The 19,201-nt window shown below is 38.5% G+C and overlaps 1 protein-coding gene across 2 annotated transcripts in view; it reads left to right on the top strand.

Moving 5' to 3' along the window:
• ATP7A (ATPase copper transporting alpha) overlaps positions 1-2,748 on the top strand; it is a 74,935-nt gene extending 72,187 nt beyond the window's left edge. For both annotated transcript variants that reach the window (XM_068962445.1, XM_068962444.1), the window contains 2 exons: positions 1,990-2,092; positions 2,472-2,748. In XM_068962445.1, the coding sequence (XP_068818546.1) occupies positions 1,990-2,092; positions 2,472-2,748 (380 nt within the window). The remainder of the gene's footprint in view (positions 1-1,989; positions 2,093-2,471) is intronic.
• The last annotated feature ends 16,453 nt before the right edge of the window (positions 2,749-19,201 follow it).

The raw sequence follows: 19,201 nt of genomic DNA, 5'->3' as shown, positions 1-19,201 counted from the left end.
TTGGAAGTTTTAGTCTTCTTCTTACTAGTTTTGAGCCCAGTTTTGTATGTAGCCTGCTGGTATGGTGAGAGATAATATTAAAGTGAAAGTGAAAGTCACTCAGTCATGTCCGACTCTTTGCGACCCCATAGACTATACAGTCCATGGAATTCTCCAGGCCAGAATACTGCAGTGGGTAGCCTTTCCTTTCTCCAGGGGATCTTCCCAACCCAGGGATCAAACCCAGGTCTCCTGCATTGCAGGCGGATTCTTTACCAGCTGAGCCACAAGGGAAGCCCAAGAATACTGGAGTGGGTAGCCTATCCCTTCTCCAGTGGATCTTCCCAACCAAGGAATTGAACCAGAGTCTTCTGGATTGCGGGCAGATTCTTTACCAACTGAGCTATCAGGGAAAATCAGTAATTTAAATTTTCAGCATTTTCATTATGCCTTAAAATGTATAATCATTCAGACAGGTTTATTTTATTTTACCGTTTTTCCCCTCCAACTTTGTATTTTGAAATTTTCAAACCTACAAAAGTAAGGGAAAAAATGATATAATAAAATCTGTATACCCTTCACCTAAATTCACAGTTAATATATCTTGCCACATTGCTTCATCTCTTTCTCCATATGTACTTATTTACTTGGTCATTTATTATTATTGCTGAAGAGAATAAATTTACCTTTAATCTCACTATCCAAATACAACTACTGTTGGTATTTTAGTTTGTACATGTCTTTCTGATCTTTTTTACTCTGTGTCAGTTTTTATCTTGTTTCATTTTTGTAATCATAACATACAGAGAATGTTCTTAATGTTTTAAAATACCAACAGTTTTTTTAGGTTGGGGAGCCAGGGGTGTGTGTGTGTGTGTGTGTGTGTGTGTGTGTGTATGTAAGAGAGAGAGAGAGAGATTGAACAAAAGAATATGACCCCAAAAAGCAGGTTACAATTATTCAATAAGCATCTGATCATCCCTGTTACCTAGGGGCTTGGTAGGTGTTAACAATAACATGAGAAAAATAGTTATCAGACTTCCCTGGTGGTCCAGTGATTAAGAATCCTCCTGCCAATTCAGGGGACACGGGTTCAATCTTCCCCGGTCTGGGAAGATCCCAAATGCCGTGGAGCAACTAAGCCTGTGAGCCACAACTACTGGAGCCCATGCTTCTCAATTACTGAAGCCATCACAGTGAGAAGCCTGCGCACTGCAGTGAAGAGTAGCCCCTGCTTGTTGAAACTAGAGAAAGCCCATGTACAACAATGAAGACCCAGCACAACCAAAAATAAATAAAAACTAAATAATTTTTTTAAAAAAGAAAGAAAAATAATTATCACTTTCTTTTTGTTCTCTCTGGTTAGAGAGCCAAAGATGAACATGAAGAACATGAGAACAATTACAAAGCTGGTTATCAACAGGGAAACACAGATACAGAGAGGACAAAGTAAAAGAACAATCAAAGTCCAGGGAGATTAATTCATGGAGCAAGTTATTTTTGAAAAATTATACAAGTAATATATGGTCACTGTAGAAAAAGTATAAAAATACAGATTAGCACATAAAAAACTACAAGTACAGTAAGTCTATCTCATCTCTATCATTTGAACAAATTTTAAAATGTCTGTCAAAACCAAGTGTAGATAAGTTTGTAGAATATGAACTCTAATACATTATTGGGGGGTTTGTGATCTGGTATAGCCACTTTGGAGAACAACTGAGAAGCAGCTACCTAAAGTTGAAGGTGTGCCCATGTTCTAATCCAGCTGTTTCACCTCTAGGTATGTACCCTAGGGAAGTTCTCAAACATACACAAGGAGACATGTACAAGAATGTTCACAGCAACACCGTGTTAGTGAAAAATTGGCAATGACATAAATCTATACCAACAGGAGGATAAATTGCTGATTAAATATTGAGGAAGGAAATGTTTGTATATATGTATTAGGAACACATTGGTAATGTGTTTAGTACTGTCTGCTCTAATTAATCCAAACTTATTTCCTAGGAGTTTTTATGCCCATTGGTTTGGTTTTGCAGCCCTGGATGGGATCTGCTGCAATGGCTGCTTCATCTGTTTCAGTAGTACTTTCTTCACTCTTCCTTAAACTGTAAGTATAATGACTTGCTCACGCTTCTCTTTTGTATTCCTTTTATCATCCACAGTCAGTCTTGCTAGGTTTTATTCTTGTATTGATTAATGATAAGCCCAAACTGTTTTTAATAATAAATATTAACTTTATGTAATTATCACCTTGTGTAGTCTATACAGAGCAAGCACAAGCACTGAGGAGTGTAATATCTAGTACACTGGCTCTGAAAAGTAGGATTTCTGATCATGTGACCTCATACAACTCCTTTTGAGCTAACTTCCTAGCAGGGACCACCTTTATACATTTCATACTATCCAAATCTCTTCATTTTTGAATGTAACAAGTGCCTGGTTCACATTTGATTATTTCAAACTAGTATACTTTTGCATCTTTCCAGTTACAGGAAACCAACTTATGAGAATTATGAACTACATGCCCGAAACCAAATGGGACAGAAAAGTCCTTCAGAAATAAGTGTTCATGTTGGAATAGATGATACCTCAAGAAATTCTCCTAAACTGGGTTTGCTGGACCGAATTGTTAATTACAGTAGAGCCTCCATAAATTCACTACTGTCTGATAAACGATCACTGAACAGCGTTGGTACCAGTGAACCTGACAAGCATTCACTCCTGGTCGGAGACTGCAGGGAAGATGACGACAGTGCGTTATAACAGGCCACAGAGAATGCTGCTAGATGATGTTGTCCTGCACTGACACAGTATTCATGATCACCTTAGCTTTTTAAAATATTGCAAGGCTTTATGTTGGTCTCATGCTCTCATTTTAGGGAATCTGTTTGAATTGCATTTGTCTGATGGCAAAAATATCTTTTTCAGGGCATCAGCTCAGAACCTAGCTTTATTGAAAATGAAATTCCAGTATTTTTTGTTTTCACTAGCAACAGATAAGGCAGAGCAGTGAGGTTTACAAGTCCTACAGCTGAAGATGTTCATTTGCTGCTGAAGTCATAAATAATTTTTTATTTGACTAAAAGTTCAAGAAAAGATAATTAAACATTGTAAAATTTGAGTGCATAATCTTGAGATTCTTGAGCCCTTCTCCCTGCCTGCCAGATTAGGGAGCAGTGGCTTTCAAAGCACTGTATAAAACGTCTAGTTTTTGAAGGAAAACAGTAGAAATTGTTTAAAAATAGACGTGCCTTATTTATTACAGACTTTCTTCCCCTCTTATTCTCCCTGCATCTTGGTTTTTGTGGTTGCTTTCTTAGATGCCCCAGTGTGTTTACTTTTGTTATGTTCTTTCAAGTGAGCTAAGTGTAGATAGCTTCTCATTGACAAAAGTAACTGACGACTTTTCCAGTACCTTCTTTGTTTCTTTATCTTGTAGTTCAAAGACCTTAAGGGCCTATACACTATATAGTTCCCTGCTTCCCATCTTTCCACTGTTAAAAAAAAAAAATACATCAGATTCTTCCTTCAGTGACTCCTTCAGTTCAGTTCATTTCAGTTCAGTTGCTTAGTTGGGTCTGACTCTTTGCGACCCCATGAATCACAGCACGCCAAGCTCCCTGTCCATCTCCTGGAGTTCACTCAAACTCACGTCCATTGAGTCAGTGATGCCATCCAGCCATCTCATCCTCTGTCGTCCCCTTTTCCTCCTGCCCCCAATCCCTCCCAGCATTAGAGTCTTTTCCAATGAGTCAACTCTTCACATGAGGTGGCCAAAGTATTGGAGTTTCAGCTTTAGCATCATTCCTTCCAAAGAACACCCAGGGCTGATCTCCTTTAGAATGGACTGGTTGGATCTCCTTGCAGTCCAAGGGACTCTCAAGAGTCTTCTCCAACACCACAGTTCAAAAGCATCAATTCTTCAGTGCTCAGCTTTCTTCACAGTCCAACTCTCACATCCATACATGACCACTGGGAAAACCATAGCCTTGACTAAATGGACCATTGTTGGCAAAGTAATATCTCTGCTTTTCAATAAGCTATCTAGGTTGGTCATAACTTTTCTTCCAAGGAGTAAGCCTCTTTTAATTTCATGGCTGCAGTCACCATCTGCAGTGATTTTGGAGCCCAAAAAGATAAAGTCTGACACTGTTTCCACTGTTTCCCCATCTATTTCCCATGAAGTGATGGGACCGGATGCCATAATCTTCATTTTCTGAATGTTGAGCTTTAAGCCAACTTTTTCACTTTCCTCTTTTACTTTCATCAAGAGGCTCTTTAGTTCCTCTTCGCTTTCTGCCATAAGGGTGGTGTCATCTGCATATCTGAGGTTATTGATATTTCTCCCAGCAATCTTGATTCCAGCTTGTGTTTCTTCCAGCCCAGGATTTTTCATGATGTACTCTGCATATAAGTTAAATAAGCAGGGTGACAGTATACAGCCTTGATGTGCTCCTTTTCCTATTTGGAACCAGTCTGTTGTTCCATGTCCAGTTCTAACTGTTGCTTCTTGACCTGCATACACTCTGTGTAATCTTCCAGTTCACTCCTGCTGAGTTCAGCTATAAGTTCTTAGTATTTCAGCCTCTATTCAGGAACTTAAGATTTTGTGCCACTTCTACAATTGATTTTTTTTTCCCAAAAGATTGACACTACCATCTTTAACATATACTGGTCATAAAGTTACCTTGTTGTTATTCTTGCTGTTATTCAGTCACTCAGTCACATCTAACTCTATGCCACCCCATGGACTGCAGCATGCCAGGTTTCACTGTCCTTCACCATCTCCCAGAGCTTGCTCAAACTCATGTGTATGAAGTTGGTGATGTCATCCAACCATCTCATCCTGTGTTGTCCCCTTCTTTTCCTGCCATGAATCTTTGCCAGCATCAGAGTCTTTTCCAGTGAGTCATTTCTTCACATCAGATGGCCAAAGTATTGGAGCTTCAGCTTCAGCATCCGTCCTTCCAATGAATATTCAGGACTGATTTCCTTTAGGATTGACTGGTTTGATCTCCTTGCAGTCCAAGGGACTCTCAAGAGTCTTCTCCAACACCACAGTTTAAAAGCATCAATTCTTCGGTGCTTAGCTTTCTTTATGTCCAACTCTCACATCCATAAGTGACTACTGGAAAAACCACACCTTTGACTATATGGACCTTTGTTGGCAAAGTAATATCTCTGCTTTTTAATATGCTGTCTAGATTGGTCATAGCTTTTCTTCCAAGGAACAAGTGTCTTTTAATTTCATAGCTATGGTCACAGTCTGTGACTGGAACCCAAGAAAATAAAGTCTGTCACTGTTTCCATTTATTCCCCATCTATTTGCCCTGAAGTGATGGGACTAAATGCCATGATATTCGTTTTTTGAATATTGAGTTTTATTTTTTAGAAACAGTTTATTTTCCATCAACCAAATTTCCATTTTGGTGGAAGTTTGTGGAAGTTCTACAAGTGTCTGGAAGAACAGCTTACGACCACTCATTGGTGGTTCCTACCCATTCCGTGGCCTGGGCGGTGGGGGCTGCAGACCAGTCTTCAATGGAAGGCTGAGCACTCCATTGAGTTTTAAGTCAGCTTTTTCACTGTCCACTTTGACTTTCATCTAGAGGCTGTTTAGTTCCTCATCACTTTCTACCATAAGTGTGGTGTCATCTACATATCTGAGGTTGTTGATATTTCTCCTGCCCGTCTTGATTCCAGGTTGTGCTTCATCCATCTTGACATTTCACATGATGTACTGTGCATATAAGTTAAACAAGCAGGGTGACAATATATAGCCTTGATGTACTCCTTTCCCAACTTGGAACCAGTCTGTTGTTCCTTGTCTGGTTCTAACTGTTGCTTCTTGACCTGCATACAGGTTTTGCAGGTGGCAGTTAAGGTGGTCTGGTACTCCCATTTCTTTAAGAATTTTCCACAGTTTGTTTTGATCACAAAGTCAAAGGCTTTAGTGTAGTCAACGAGGTAAAAGTAGATGTTTTTCTAGAATTCTCTTGCTTTTTTCTTTGATCCACTGGATATTGGCAATTTGGTCTCTGGTTCCTCTGCCTGTTCTAAATCCAGCTTGAACATCTGGAAGTTCTTGGTCCACATACTGTTGAAGCCTGGTGTGGAGAATTTTGAGCATTACTTTACTAGCATGTGAAATGAGTGCAGTTGTACGGTAGGTTGAACATTCTTTGACATTACCCTTCTTTGGGATTGGAATGAAAACCTGGATTCACTAAATCTGTCCTTTTTGGAGAGAATACAAGACATTAGCTGATACTTATAATTTAATAGATTTTAATTTTCTTATTGTTTTAGATAATCTCTCAAAATGACTTTAAAATAATGTCATTACACTAAGCTGCTTTTTCCAAAAACTGTAGTAAATTGTAATACAGAAATGAGAATTTCCCTAGGTTGTGATACCTTTTAGCCAAATCTATATTTGTCTGTAGTTTAAAATATTTGCACTTTCTAGTTAGTGTGATTGGCAGATTTATGGGCTTCTCATTGGCATATAAACTTAGAAATTGCCCTGTGAGTGCCTGAGAGTTAATACATTGGTCAGAGGTCTGGTACTTGTATGACTATTTAAACTAATTTGTTATCTGCAAGGTGGATTTCAGATGCAGAATATGTAAGTGAAAAAAAACTCATAAGTTCCTAATGTCTAGTCCCATTGTCACATGTAAAGCTGCTAACTCAATGCCTAGCACATAAGATTTATACTCAGTAAATATTAGTTATTATATCCCCTTGAGGTCAGCAATAAATATTAAAAATTGTTTTTACAGAGCAGAGTCAAATCATGTGGGAGTAAGGGATGGGTTTCTTCTTCCCCAACTTCCTTTTTCTCTTGTTCTTTCATACAGACTCAAAAAGTTTACAACATAATTCTACATTGACTTTTAAGATTTGGGAAAGATCTCGTTTTTATCTCAGCTATCTTAAAAAGAGAACTAAAATGTGATGAAGGTGCTTTTAATCTAGAAAAGCAAACCAATTTCAATGAAGTATGAATGAATTTGTATGTCTAGGCTCTTTTTAGACCAATGCCTATGCCATCTTCCATGCTTTCAATTTGAATTTTAATACTTGTTTTTTATTTCAATCCAAGTGGTCCATCATACCATAACTTGTTTCTTCTAGAAGAAATAGCTAATACAAAAAAATGTATAATAGAGACTTTTGAAAAAAGAGACACCTTTCCCCTCATTCTCATTGCTATCTCTCTGAAGCACTTGAACATAGCCAGTTACTACTTTTATTTCATGTGTGTGTTAGAGTTGTCCATTTGGCCCCACATGCCAAGAGATGCACACCATAGGACAATGAGAAGAGAGCCTATATAATCTGAGAAAAATCAATAATATAATTTAGCCTTTTGTACAGGAATAGAAAACATGCCATTTCAAAAGAATCCTGCTTTAAATATCTGTCACTATCTTTGAATTCTCTTCCACAAGTCTCTTGAAATTCTGAGCTCCCATTAGCTTCATAGAGCATCTGTAGTCACCAAAGAGAGAGGTGATATACGGAGGGGATCAAAACCCCGGCTTTGAGTTAGTAACTAGCTTTAGGTAATTATTTACTAATAAGAACAAACTTTATAAATGTGTGCATATGTATCTGTGTTTACTTGTATCATACACATATACACGTTACCATATAGAAGGGAATGGATTTATATTTGAATTTGATATTAGAATATTTGAAGTTCGTTTTTTGTTGTTTCTTCGTCAGTCTTCTGTATTCATTCAGCAACCATGCCCTCAGTCTGATGATAACAAGGATGTTGTCATATCCAGTGCCGATTCAGACTCAACTAAGGGGCATCTTTTATCTTAAATACCCAAAGATGCCTTTTAAATTTCAAAGGTTAAAACATAACTATTTAGTGTCATTGTCTAAAGAAGTATGGTTGTCAGTTGTGAGAATAGAAGTGTTATTTTTCCTAGTTTAGTATCAACATTTTAGAGTATTAGATTTGATGCCTTGTGAACAAATAATTTTATACTTTGCTTTAACTTTTTAAAAGTTATTCTATTGGATGTATTCCTTGTTAAGAATACTTAAAATTGCATTGTAGACAAAATGTTTCCAAAAATTTAAATGTCCATATCTTTTATATATGCAGCTTAAAAATCAAAAATGTATGTTCTTAGAGAATTTTTTCCATTACTTGTGGATCTTGCTTTAAAATTATTTTCCTTAATATTTATTTTACTCTATTTTATTATTTTCTTTGGGTGAGGCATCTGGTTACTGGTTGTTTTAATAAAATAAAAACATTTCTGGACTCACTCCTTTTAGATTTTTTTTTCTTTTCTATATTTTAAAAATACTGTTTTACCAAATATAAAATATTTAGATTCATGCCAAATTATTAGCTATTTTTACACTAACTTTCTGTAGTCTTTCTGAAAGTTTATCTGGTATGGGTAACCAGATAAAATACAAAAGCACGAATTCTTGTTCTTCAGTGAAAAGAGCTTCTGTAATGACATTGATAATAAATGCCTTTTATAGCCAAAACCAGGCGTCTCAATCTTATGCTTTTAGTTAAAGAAATGTTTAATTAACCATTGTTGAACATTGATTAATACCCAAAACATCAGTGGATGATGTTGTGCAATAATCATCTACTGTAGATAAGATATTCAGTAGTTTGTTTTTCCATAAGCATGCAACTGATCATATTTCTGCCAAGGATGTGCCTTCAATTTTACAATTATAGTATTCTAAAAAAAATTTTTGTGTCAGTGTCTATTTTGTTATATCATCCAACTCCTCTACCAGAAGTTCCAAACTACCTTGTGGTTTTGGTGTCTTTTTTTTTTTTTTTAAATCAACAATGGGGCAGGATTGGAGGCAGTACCACACATTCACTAAGAGTGAGAGGAAAGAAATCTGTTTTCCTTCAGACTTCACTCCTCTTGCTGTATCTTTTAGTGATGATAAGAAACAAAGGAATATAACTGCCCTCCTTTCCTTCATAGCCTGTAATACTTTCTTTATAGATTGTCTACCCTAAATGAGCTAAATGGAGACAAGAGCTTTTCTAGCAACTGGGGAGTCCTATTTGTGTATGAGGATCCCACCCAAAATATATTCCCATACCTAACACTTATTCAAGTTAAGGAAGGGTTTTAAACTTATTTGTAAGGGAAAACTAAGTTTTATTTCCCTCTCAAATCCTTGGGATTATTCAGGGTATGAAAATAAGATTAAAAATGAAAGCAGAAGAAAAAAAATCACTGAGGTATCTGCTTGGCTGGCCAGCCCTCTTTCCTATTGGAGTCTTGACTGACCTCTGAGAAAGACGTGCAGTCAGGTTTCAAAACCTCCCAGACAAAACCAAAACAAAACAAAGAAGCCAGAAACCTGTTGGGGGAGGCTTTAAAGTCCCTGCTAAAATTCAGATAGAGATGAGAGAGATTGGGCTGCTGCTTTCACAAATTTGACTAGAGCCAGTGAGCCCTAGTCAAATTTGTGAATTGCTTAATGCTTCCTTTTCATAGATGTGACCACTAGTTGTGGAAATGAGTGATGAGTAAGGTGTGAAAGGCAAGGTTCTTGAGAACAAGGTTTAAATGAAATTACTAGTATAAACAGGATCACATGCAATTTAAATCTGAAAACTTCCATGCAGGTAGTTCTCTGAAAAAGTTTGAAATAGTCTGGCATATTGTGTCTATTGCCCTCGAATGGCCCCCAGCTTTTCATTGTCAAAGCCCTTCCCCCAACCCCCAGGCCTGTCTGTAAACTGAAGTGCTGCCATTACTTGAGCATTATTTGCTTAACCCTCACCCAATCAAAATTTCAATTTCTTCATTGCAGTTATTAGAATCACATAATAAAAAACTGAGATTAATTCATTCTAAAGTACTAATGACCTTTAGATCTAGCCAGAAGTATTAGCAATTACTTTAAAAGATTATTTTAAATCCAAATAACTTTATTGAAATGAAAAACAACAGGCCATGTAGAAGGGGTCATATTGTAGAACACAGAATCAGTTGTAAGCTCTTCTTCCTTCTTGTAGCTTTTTACCTTTCACTTTTGCATCCACTGTTTCTTTTCTTTAATATTTATTTATTTATTTATGGCTGCACTGGGTCTTTGTTGCTGCATGCGGGCTTTCTCCAGTTGTGGCAGTTGGGACCTACTCTCTAGTTACAGTGCACGTGCTCATTGTGGTGGCTTTTGTTGCAGAGCATGGGCTCTAGGGCACATGGGCTCAGTAGTTGCAGCACCAGGCTTAATTGCCCCATGGAATGTGGGATCTTCCAGGATATTATGATATTATAAAATTATATTTTAAATATTTTACATTATAAAATTATAATATAAAATATTGAGTAGATCCTTGTTGATTATCTATTTTATATGTAGTAATGTATATATGTTAATCCCATATTCCTAATTTATCCCTCCCCTGCCCTTTTGTCTTCGGTAGCTATAAATTTTTTTTCTATGTCTGTGGGTCTATTTCTATTCTGTAAATAAGTTCATTTGTATTTTTTAATTATTTTAATTGGAGGCTAATTACTTTACAATATTATAGTGGTTTTGCCATACATTGACATGAATCAGCCATGGGTGTACATGTGTCCCCCATCCAGAAACCCCCTCCCACCTCCCTCCCCATCCCATCTCTCAGGGTCATCCCAGTGCACCAGCCCTGAGCACCTTGTCTCATCGAACCTGGACTAGCAATCTATTCCACATATGATAATATACATGTTTCAATGCTATCTCTCAAATCATCCCACCCTTGCCTTCTCCCACAGAGTCCAAAAGTCTGTTCTTTACATCTGTGTCTCTTTTGCTGTCTCACATATAGGGTCATCATTACTATCTTTTCTAAATACCATATATATGTATTAATATACTGTATTGGTTTTCTTCTTTCTGACTTACTTCACTCTGTATAATAGACTCCAGTTTCATCCACCTCATTAGAACTGATTCAAATGCATTCTTTTTAATAGCTGAGTAATATTCCATTGTGTATGTGTACCACAGCTTTTTTATCCATTCTCATTTGTATTTTTTAAAGCTTTCACATATAAGTGATATCACATGATATTTGTCTTTGTTTACTTCACTTAATATGATAATCTAGTTGCATCCATGTTGCTGCAAATGGTAATTTCATTCTTTTTTTTCTTTTTATGGCTGAATAGTATTCCATTATATATATGTACCACATCTCCTAAGTATAAAGGAGATATATTATGTCACACAGCAAGAAGTCCTGAGAGGGGCAGTTCCAAAGTTCATTACCACTGACATAATCAAAGACAAGATGACTATAGCAGCTCCTGGAATCACAGCTTCACTTAATAACATCCAAAAACCTTGTGTCCCAGGTTTTTAAAAACATTTAAAAAAATTTTAGGACTTCCCTGGTGGTCCAGTGATTAAGAATCTACCTTCCAATGCAGGGGATGCAGGTTCAATCCCTGATCAGGGAACTAAGATCCCACATGCCATGGGGCAACTAAGCCTGTGAGGCACAACTAAAGAGAGAAGCCTACACCTTGTAAGGAAGAGCCCATGGGCCATAGCTAAGACCTGATGCAGCCAAATTATTTTTTTTTACTTTGAACATACAATAAAATTGGATCTTTCTTTTGGTATACAGTTCTGTAAGCTATAGTACATGTAAACACCACAGTAGTCAGTATACAGAAGAGTTCTACTACCCACCGAAACTCAACTCATGTTATCCCTTTGCCACATTTTCCCTTCATTCCTAACTTCTGGCAACCACTGATCTACCTTTTTGTCCTTATAATTTTGACTTTTCAAGAATGCCATGTAAATGGAACCATACATTCTGTAACATTTTGAGATTGACTTTCACTCAGCATAATAACTTTGAGGTCCATTAAATTTAATGTGTATATCAATAACTTTTTTTTTTTTTGCTGTAGTAGTAGTATTACACTGCATGGACTTAGCATTGTTTTCTTATTCCTTTCTCCATTGAAGGATATTTGGGTTCTAGTTTTTGGCAATTGTGAATAAGACACTCATGAACATTTGGGTTTAGGTATTTGCATGAACTTGGGTTTGCATGAACTTAAGTTTCATTTCTCTAGCAATGTGGTTCTCAAGTGGGTGCTATTTTGCAATCTCAAGGGCTATCTGACAATGTTTGGAGACATTTTGATTGTCTCATCTTGGTGGAAGGGGGTGCTACTTGCATCACTGGAATGCACAAATCAGGAATGCTGCTAAACATCCTCCAAAGGATAGAACAACCTGCTCCCCACCACCCAATCAAGAATTAGCTGGCCTGAGATGTCAATAGTGCCAGGGTTGAGAAATCCTGGTCTAGGGTAAATGCTCTGGAGTTTGTTTGCTGGGTCATATGATGAGTGTCTGTAAGAAATAACCAAACTCCTCCAGACTGGTTGTGCCATCTTACCTTCCTGCCAGTATTATAGGAGAGTTCCAGCTATTCTTGCATTCATGGATCACAGCCTTGTGGCAAAGGGGCTTGCATAACTCAATGACGCTATGAGCCATGTCGTACAGGGCCATCCAAGACAAAGGGGTCATAGTGAAGAGTTCCTACAAAACGTGGTCCACTGGAGAAGGAAAGGCAACCCACTCCAGTATTCTTACTGTGAGAACCCCATGAATAGTATGAAAACACAAAAATATATGATACCAGAATATAAGCCCCACAGGTAGTAAGGGGTCCAATATGCTACTGGGGAAGAAGGGAGGGCAATTACTAATAGCTCCAGAAAGAATGAAGTGGCTGGGCCAAAGTGGAAATGACACTGCTGCGGATATGTCTGTGGTCAAAGTAAAGTCCGATGCTGTAAAGAACAATATTGCTTAGGAACCTGCCAAGGATATTGCATAGGAATAGTTAGATCCATGTATCAACCCAGCTCACCAGCAGAAAGTATAGGGATTAAGAGAAGCCACATGGTCTTGGGTAAACAGTGATACCATCACAGCTCTGTTCCTTACTGGCTAGATGACCTTGGACTACTTATTTTTCTGTGTCTGTTTCCTCATCTAAAAACTGGAACAATGATATTTACTTCATAGAGTTACTTGTTACCCTAGTAAATACATGTAAAGTACTAATTACACCTGGCAGATGATAAATTGTTTCTATTTATTTATTATTTATTGGCTGCATTGAGTCTTAGCTGAGACATGTGGAATCTTTCCTTGTGGCATAGAGGCTTCTCCCTAGTTGTGGTGCACAGGTTTAGTTGCCCCAAGGCATGTGGGATCTTATGTCCCTGACCAGGGATCAAACCCACATCCCCTGCATTGGAAGGCATATTCTTAACCACTGGACCACCAGGGAAGTTGCCATTAGCTGTTTTTATTCAAAAACAAAAGAGGATACATAGAATAGGTGAGAGTTTTGAAAAAGCCAAAAAGGGGTCCTTTCCTCCCAAGAAAGGCATTGCTACAAACCTCAGGGATCCTGCTAGGGAATGTCTCCTGACTCACAAAAACAGATGTTGTCCAGGGGTTACCCCTCCTCCCCATTACGATGTTTTTGCAAAACATACTATTATGCTTTTATCTCTTTTTCTGAGAAACACTTCTACTGAAACCTTGTAGTTTCAGTACTTAAAAGTGAGAAGCACTGGGCTATCAAAGGAAGGTTTCTCTCCAAGTTTCTGGAGTGTGACACACATGGTACAAAATCTTGGACCCAGATACTCTAGAGGTGTATGAAGGAGAGAGTACTAAGGTTAAAACTACTAAGACCTGGCTAGAAATTTCTCAGTTCTGCCAAGAATTGGCCCTATAAATGGGTTTTTGTGATGTTTCTTCCTCCCACCCTTTAGTAATGGTTTCAAGTTAGTTCTTGATCATGTTGTAGGTTCAGTCTCTTTACAGGCTTCTCTTGGCCATCATTAGGAGAAAATAACAAATTCTGCACTTCAAAGAAAATGTAAGACAACACAGGCAATACTGTCATACTAGCAGCCAAGTTTGTGATAGAAAGGAGTCAGAGGGGAAGGAAGCAGGATGAGACAGCCTGACCACAATGCTCAGACACAGCTGAGATCTGGATGAAGGTGAAGCACACCCAATCCATATGTGCAATTCTAGGCATATTGGCTAGAATTTCTCTCAACGCAGGGCTTGAACCAGCAGAGTAACCCCAAGAGCTCCCAGGGAGGAAGAAATCTGGAGAAACTTGTGGTGAGCAGAAAGTGAAATCTCACTAAAAATGTTTGTTTCATAACACATGTCAAGCAGGATTTGAAACTCCCTTAGTTCCTCGGGGGGGGGGGGGGGGGAGGCGGGGAGGGAAACAAAAAGATGAGATCCAAAGAGGAAGAAAATGCTTTTAGCTTGGTCACATGTCCTAAGAGCTCAGCAATCATCTTGAGGTTTTGAAGATTCCCAAGAGAAAAGTTTATTTTAGAGAAAATCTGACTACAGAAAGATGAGCAGCAGGAATATGTACTAAGAGCTTCTCACAGGTATGTTGTTTCCCTTGACCCTTGGTTGCATCCCAGCAATATACAGGGAATTATGGGAAGAAATCCTTCCCAGAATGGTAGCAAGAGATAGCAGTATTAGAGACTGGAGGATCGAGACAATAATGTTTTTTTCAAAGTAATTCGTTCACAAATTCCACTATAGACAGTGGCATTACATGGAGGTGGCATAACCTTTCTTTTCATATCACTCAATAAGCCTTATTTCCTACTGCTTAAACCTTTCCACCTGTACCCGATGACCTAAGAAGCTCTAAGAATTTGGGATCTAAAGAGATATCTGCACCTCCATGTTCACTGCAGTACTATTCACAATAGCAAAGATCTGGAAATAAATGTCCAACAGTGGATGAATGGATAAAGAAAATGTGGTATTTATATGCAGGGAATAAAACTCATCCATAAAAAATAGAGAAATCTTCCCACTTGCAACAATATGGATACACTTTGAGGGCACTATGCTAAGTGAAATAAGTCAGAGAAAGACAAATAGTATATGAGCTCGCTCTTATGTGGAATCTAAAAAACAAAATTCATAGAAACAGGGATCAGATTTGTGGTTGCCAGAGGCAGGAGATGGGGGTAGGGCAATTGGGTGAAAGTGTTCTAAAGGTACAAGCTTCTGGTTATAAGATAAATAAGTTCTGAGGATCTAATGCACAGCATGATGACTGTAACTAAAAGTACCATTTTGTATATTTGAAAATTGCTAAAAATAGTAGGTCTTAACAGTTCTCTTCACAAGGAAAAAAATTTTTGTAACTGTGAGGTGATGGATTTTAGCTAAACTTATTGTGATAATCATTTTTCAACATATACAAATATCACATCATTGTGTTGTATACCTTACACAATTTTATATGTCAATTATATAACACTCCAGTGTTCTTGCCTGGAGAATCCCAAGGTTGGGGGAGCCTGGTGGGCTGCCGTCCCTGGGGTCGCACAGAGTCAGACACAACTGAAGCGACTTAGCAACAGCAGCATAACAATATAACAATAAAACTGGAATAAAAGAATTTGGGATCCCCAGGTACATCCTAAACTAAGTGCTGCTGTAACTACTGGGAAGAGTATGCTTTCTAGCTTTTCACAGTCCTTTAAAAATGCACTTGTTAGTCTAATAAACTCACTAAGATTACATATGCAAGTTTAGAGCTAATTTTGATTTTGACTACCACAGTGATTCTTGACTGGGTTTCACCACACCTCAGAAGTATCAAGAGTAAGCATTTAAAAGAAAAGAATAGAATTCTAGATAGCATTCTGGGCCCATGTCACCCACAGTCCCTTCAGCAGTACTTGGAGAGCAGGTGTCAAGGTCTGTTTGCACCACCTGTGCTGAGGTGGTAAGAGCAGTGGAGTGGAGGTCAAGAGGACTGGATTTGTTATATTTATTTATTGAAGTATAGCTGATTTACAATGTTGTGTTAGTTTCTGGTGTACAGCAAAGTGATTCAGTTATACATATATATATTCTTTTCTATTATAGGTTATTACAAGATATTGAATATAGTTCCCTGTGCTATACAGTAGAACCTTGTTTATCCTATATATAGTAGTTTGTATCTACTAATTCCAAACTCCTATTTTATCCTTCCCCATCTCCTCTTCAATCACCCTAATTTTGTTTTATATGTCTAAGAGACTGTTTCTATTTTGTAACTAACTTCATTTGTATCATTTTTTAGATTACACATTTAAGTAATATCATGATATTCATCTTTATTTAATTTACTTCACTCAGTATAATAATCTCTATGTCCATCCATGTTATTGCAAATGGCACAGCTTCATTCTTGTTTATGTCTCAGCAATATTCCATTGTCTATATGTACCACATCTTTATCCTTTCCTCTGTTGATGGACATCTAAGTTGTTTCCACGTCCTGGCTATTGTAAAGAGTGCTGTAATTAACTCTGGGGGTGCATGTATCTTTTTGAATTATGGCTTTCTCTGGGTATATTCCTGGGAGTTGGATTGGTGCATCATATGATAGCTCTATTTGTAGTTTTTTCTAAGGAAATGCCATACTGTTTTCCATAGTGGCTGTACCAATTTACATTCCTACCAACAGTGTAGGAGGGTTCCCTTTCTCTGTACCAAGAGGCCTGGATTTGAATCTCAGCCCTATGTAATCACTTACTAGCTGAGTGCAAAGTCATGCTACTTGTCTTGGCCTCCTTTCCTCTCCTGTAAAATTTCACAGCGAAATATGTGACAGAACTGTAAATTGGAAAGTGCTAATTCCAGACTGTCTTTTCTGGGTGTCAGGCCCACAGACTCCTCAAAGTAGAGCATGAAGTATGGATCATATCTGCTCTCATCTCCCCTATCCTCAGCTGAGTTTTCAAGTTGTCAAGAAACTTCCAAGAATTGAAATAAAAGCATCCACTCTTTCTAATTTCACAGAGAAAGCATAGAATGTTTAAAAAATAATAGTAGTAACAAGATATAAACAGTTTAATTTGTGTCAGACTTTCAGCCAATACTGTTAGAATGCCTGTTTGCAGATGAGTTCAGTTCAGTCACTCAGTCGTGTCCGACTCTTTGTGACCCCATGAACTGCAGCACGCCAGGCCTCCCTGTCCATCACCAACTCCCAGAGTCTACCCAAACTTATGTCCATTAAGTCAGTGATGCCATACAACCATCTCATCCTCTGTCATCCCCTTCTCCTCCTGCCCTCAATCTTTCCCAGCATCAGGGTCTTTTCAAACGAGTCAGCTCTTCGCATCAGGTGGCCAAAGTATTGGAGTTTCAGCTTCAACAAACACCCAGGACTGATCTCCTTTACAATGGACTGACTGGATCTCTTTGCAGTCCAAGGGACTCTCAAGAGTCTTCTCCAACACCACAGTTCAAAACCATCAATTCTTTAGTGCTCAGCTTGCTTTCTAGTCCAACACTCACATCCATACATGACTACTGGAAAAACCATAGCCTTGACTAGACAGACCTTTGTTGACAAAGTAATGTCTCTGCTTTTTAATATACTGTCTAAGTTGGTCATAACTTTCCTTCCACGGAATAGATGAAGGAGTGTCATACTCTCAGGTTCTGTGTGAGTCATGAAACTGTGTTTTCTAAAAACATTCACTAGGACCTTACCCACATTTTAGAGGGAAAATTCCTTTGGTCCTTTCCTCTTTGTACAAGTTCAAGAATGTCTCTGAAGTGATAGCTTATGGTGAGTGGTGTCAGATTTGTGATCTCTGAAGAAGAGAATTTTGCTTTGGGACCAGAGACACAGCTTCAGGCACTCAGATCTTCGTGTGGGAAGTTTTATTACAGAAAAAAAGGGATAGAAAAAGCTTCTGGCATAGATATCAGAAGAGGGCAGAGAGTGTCCCACTCACTAGTTTGTGTAGGGTTTTATATACTTTGGGGCTTCCCTGGCAGCTCAGATGGTAAACTGTCTGCAATGCAGGAGACCTGGGTTTGATCCCTGGGTTAGGAAGATCCTCTGGAGAAGAAAATGGCAGCCCACTCCACTACTCTTGTCTGGAAAATCCAATGAACGGAGGAGCCTGGTAGGCTACAGTCCATGGGGTCGCAAAGAGTTGGACATGACTGAGCGACTTCAATTTCACTTTATATACATTTATAATTGGTTACTAACTATGGAAAGGTCTTATCAGACCCACTCACACAACATACATCTTAAGATAACAGGATAGTCAGAAGGTTTTTGTTAAGGAGAAACATGTCCTAGATCAAGATATATTGTTGCTATATAATCATTAGCATAGAGCTTAGGAAAAACATACCCTTGAGCAAGATATGCAGCTGAGCAGTGGCAATGTGGCACTAGAGCGACTTCGAGGAGTGTAGGAGGGTTCCCTTTCTCTGTACCAAGAGGTCTGGATTTGAATCTCAACCCCACGTCCAAGGGCAAAGAAGCCTTGTGTGCACTAGGACCCATAGACCCCACAGAGACTGAGAACTTATTTCAGTGTCTCCTGTGGAGATAAGGGTCAGCAGTGGACTGCCGCAGGGGCAGGGGCTCTGGGTGCAGCAGACTTGGGTATGGCATAAGCCCTCTTGGAGGAGGTCATCGTAAACCCCACTGTAGAGCTGCAAGAACTTACAAAGGACTGGGAAATAGACTGTTGACGGGCACAAACAGAACCTTGTGTGCACCAGGACCCAGGAGAAAGGAGCAGTAACCCCACAAGAGATTGACCTAGACTTACCCAGGAGTGTCAAGGAGTATCACTGGAGGCGTGGGTCGGTGGTGGCCTGCTGCAGGGTGGGAGGCACTGAGTATAGCAATACATGCACAGGACATTTTGAAGGAGGTCGCCATTATCTTCATTATCTCCACCATAGTTTAGCCCTAGGTAAATAACAAAAGAGTCCGAAATGCAGTACTTGGATGCAATCTCAAAAATGAAGGATGATCTCTGTTCGTTTCCAAGGCAAACCATTCAATATCATGGTAATCCAAGTCTATGTCCCAACCAGTAACACTGAAGAAGCTGAGGTTGAACGGTTCTATGAAGACCTACAAGAACTTTTAGAACTAACACCCAAAAAAGATGTCCTTTTCATTATAAAGAACTGGAATGCAAAAGTAGGAAGTCAAGAAACACCTGGAGTAACAGACAAAATTGGCCTTGGAATACAGAATGAAGCAGGGCAAAGACTAATAGAGTTTTGCCAAGAAAATGCACTGGTCATAGCAAACACCCTCTTCCAACAACACAAGGGAAGACTCTAC

The sequence above is a fragment of the Capricornis sumatraensis genome, chromosome X (genome assembly GCF_032405125.1).
Source record: "Capricornis sumatraensis isolate serow.1 chromosome X, serow.2, whole genome shotgun sequence".
NCBI classification, from domain to species: Eukaryota; Metazoa; Chordata; class Mammalia; order Artiodactyla; family Bovidae; genus Capricornis; species Capricornis sumatraensis.
The sequence above is the reverse complement of the archived record's forward strand: the minus strand, read 5'-3'. Positions and strand labels throughout refer to the sequence as shown.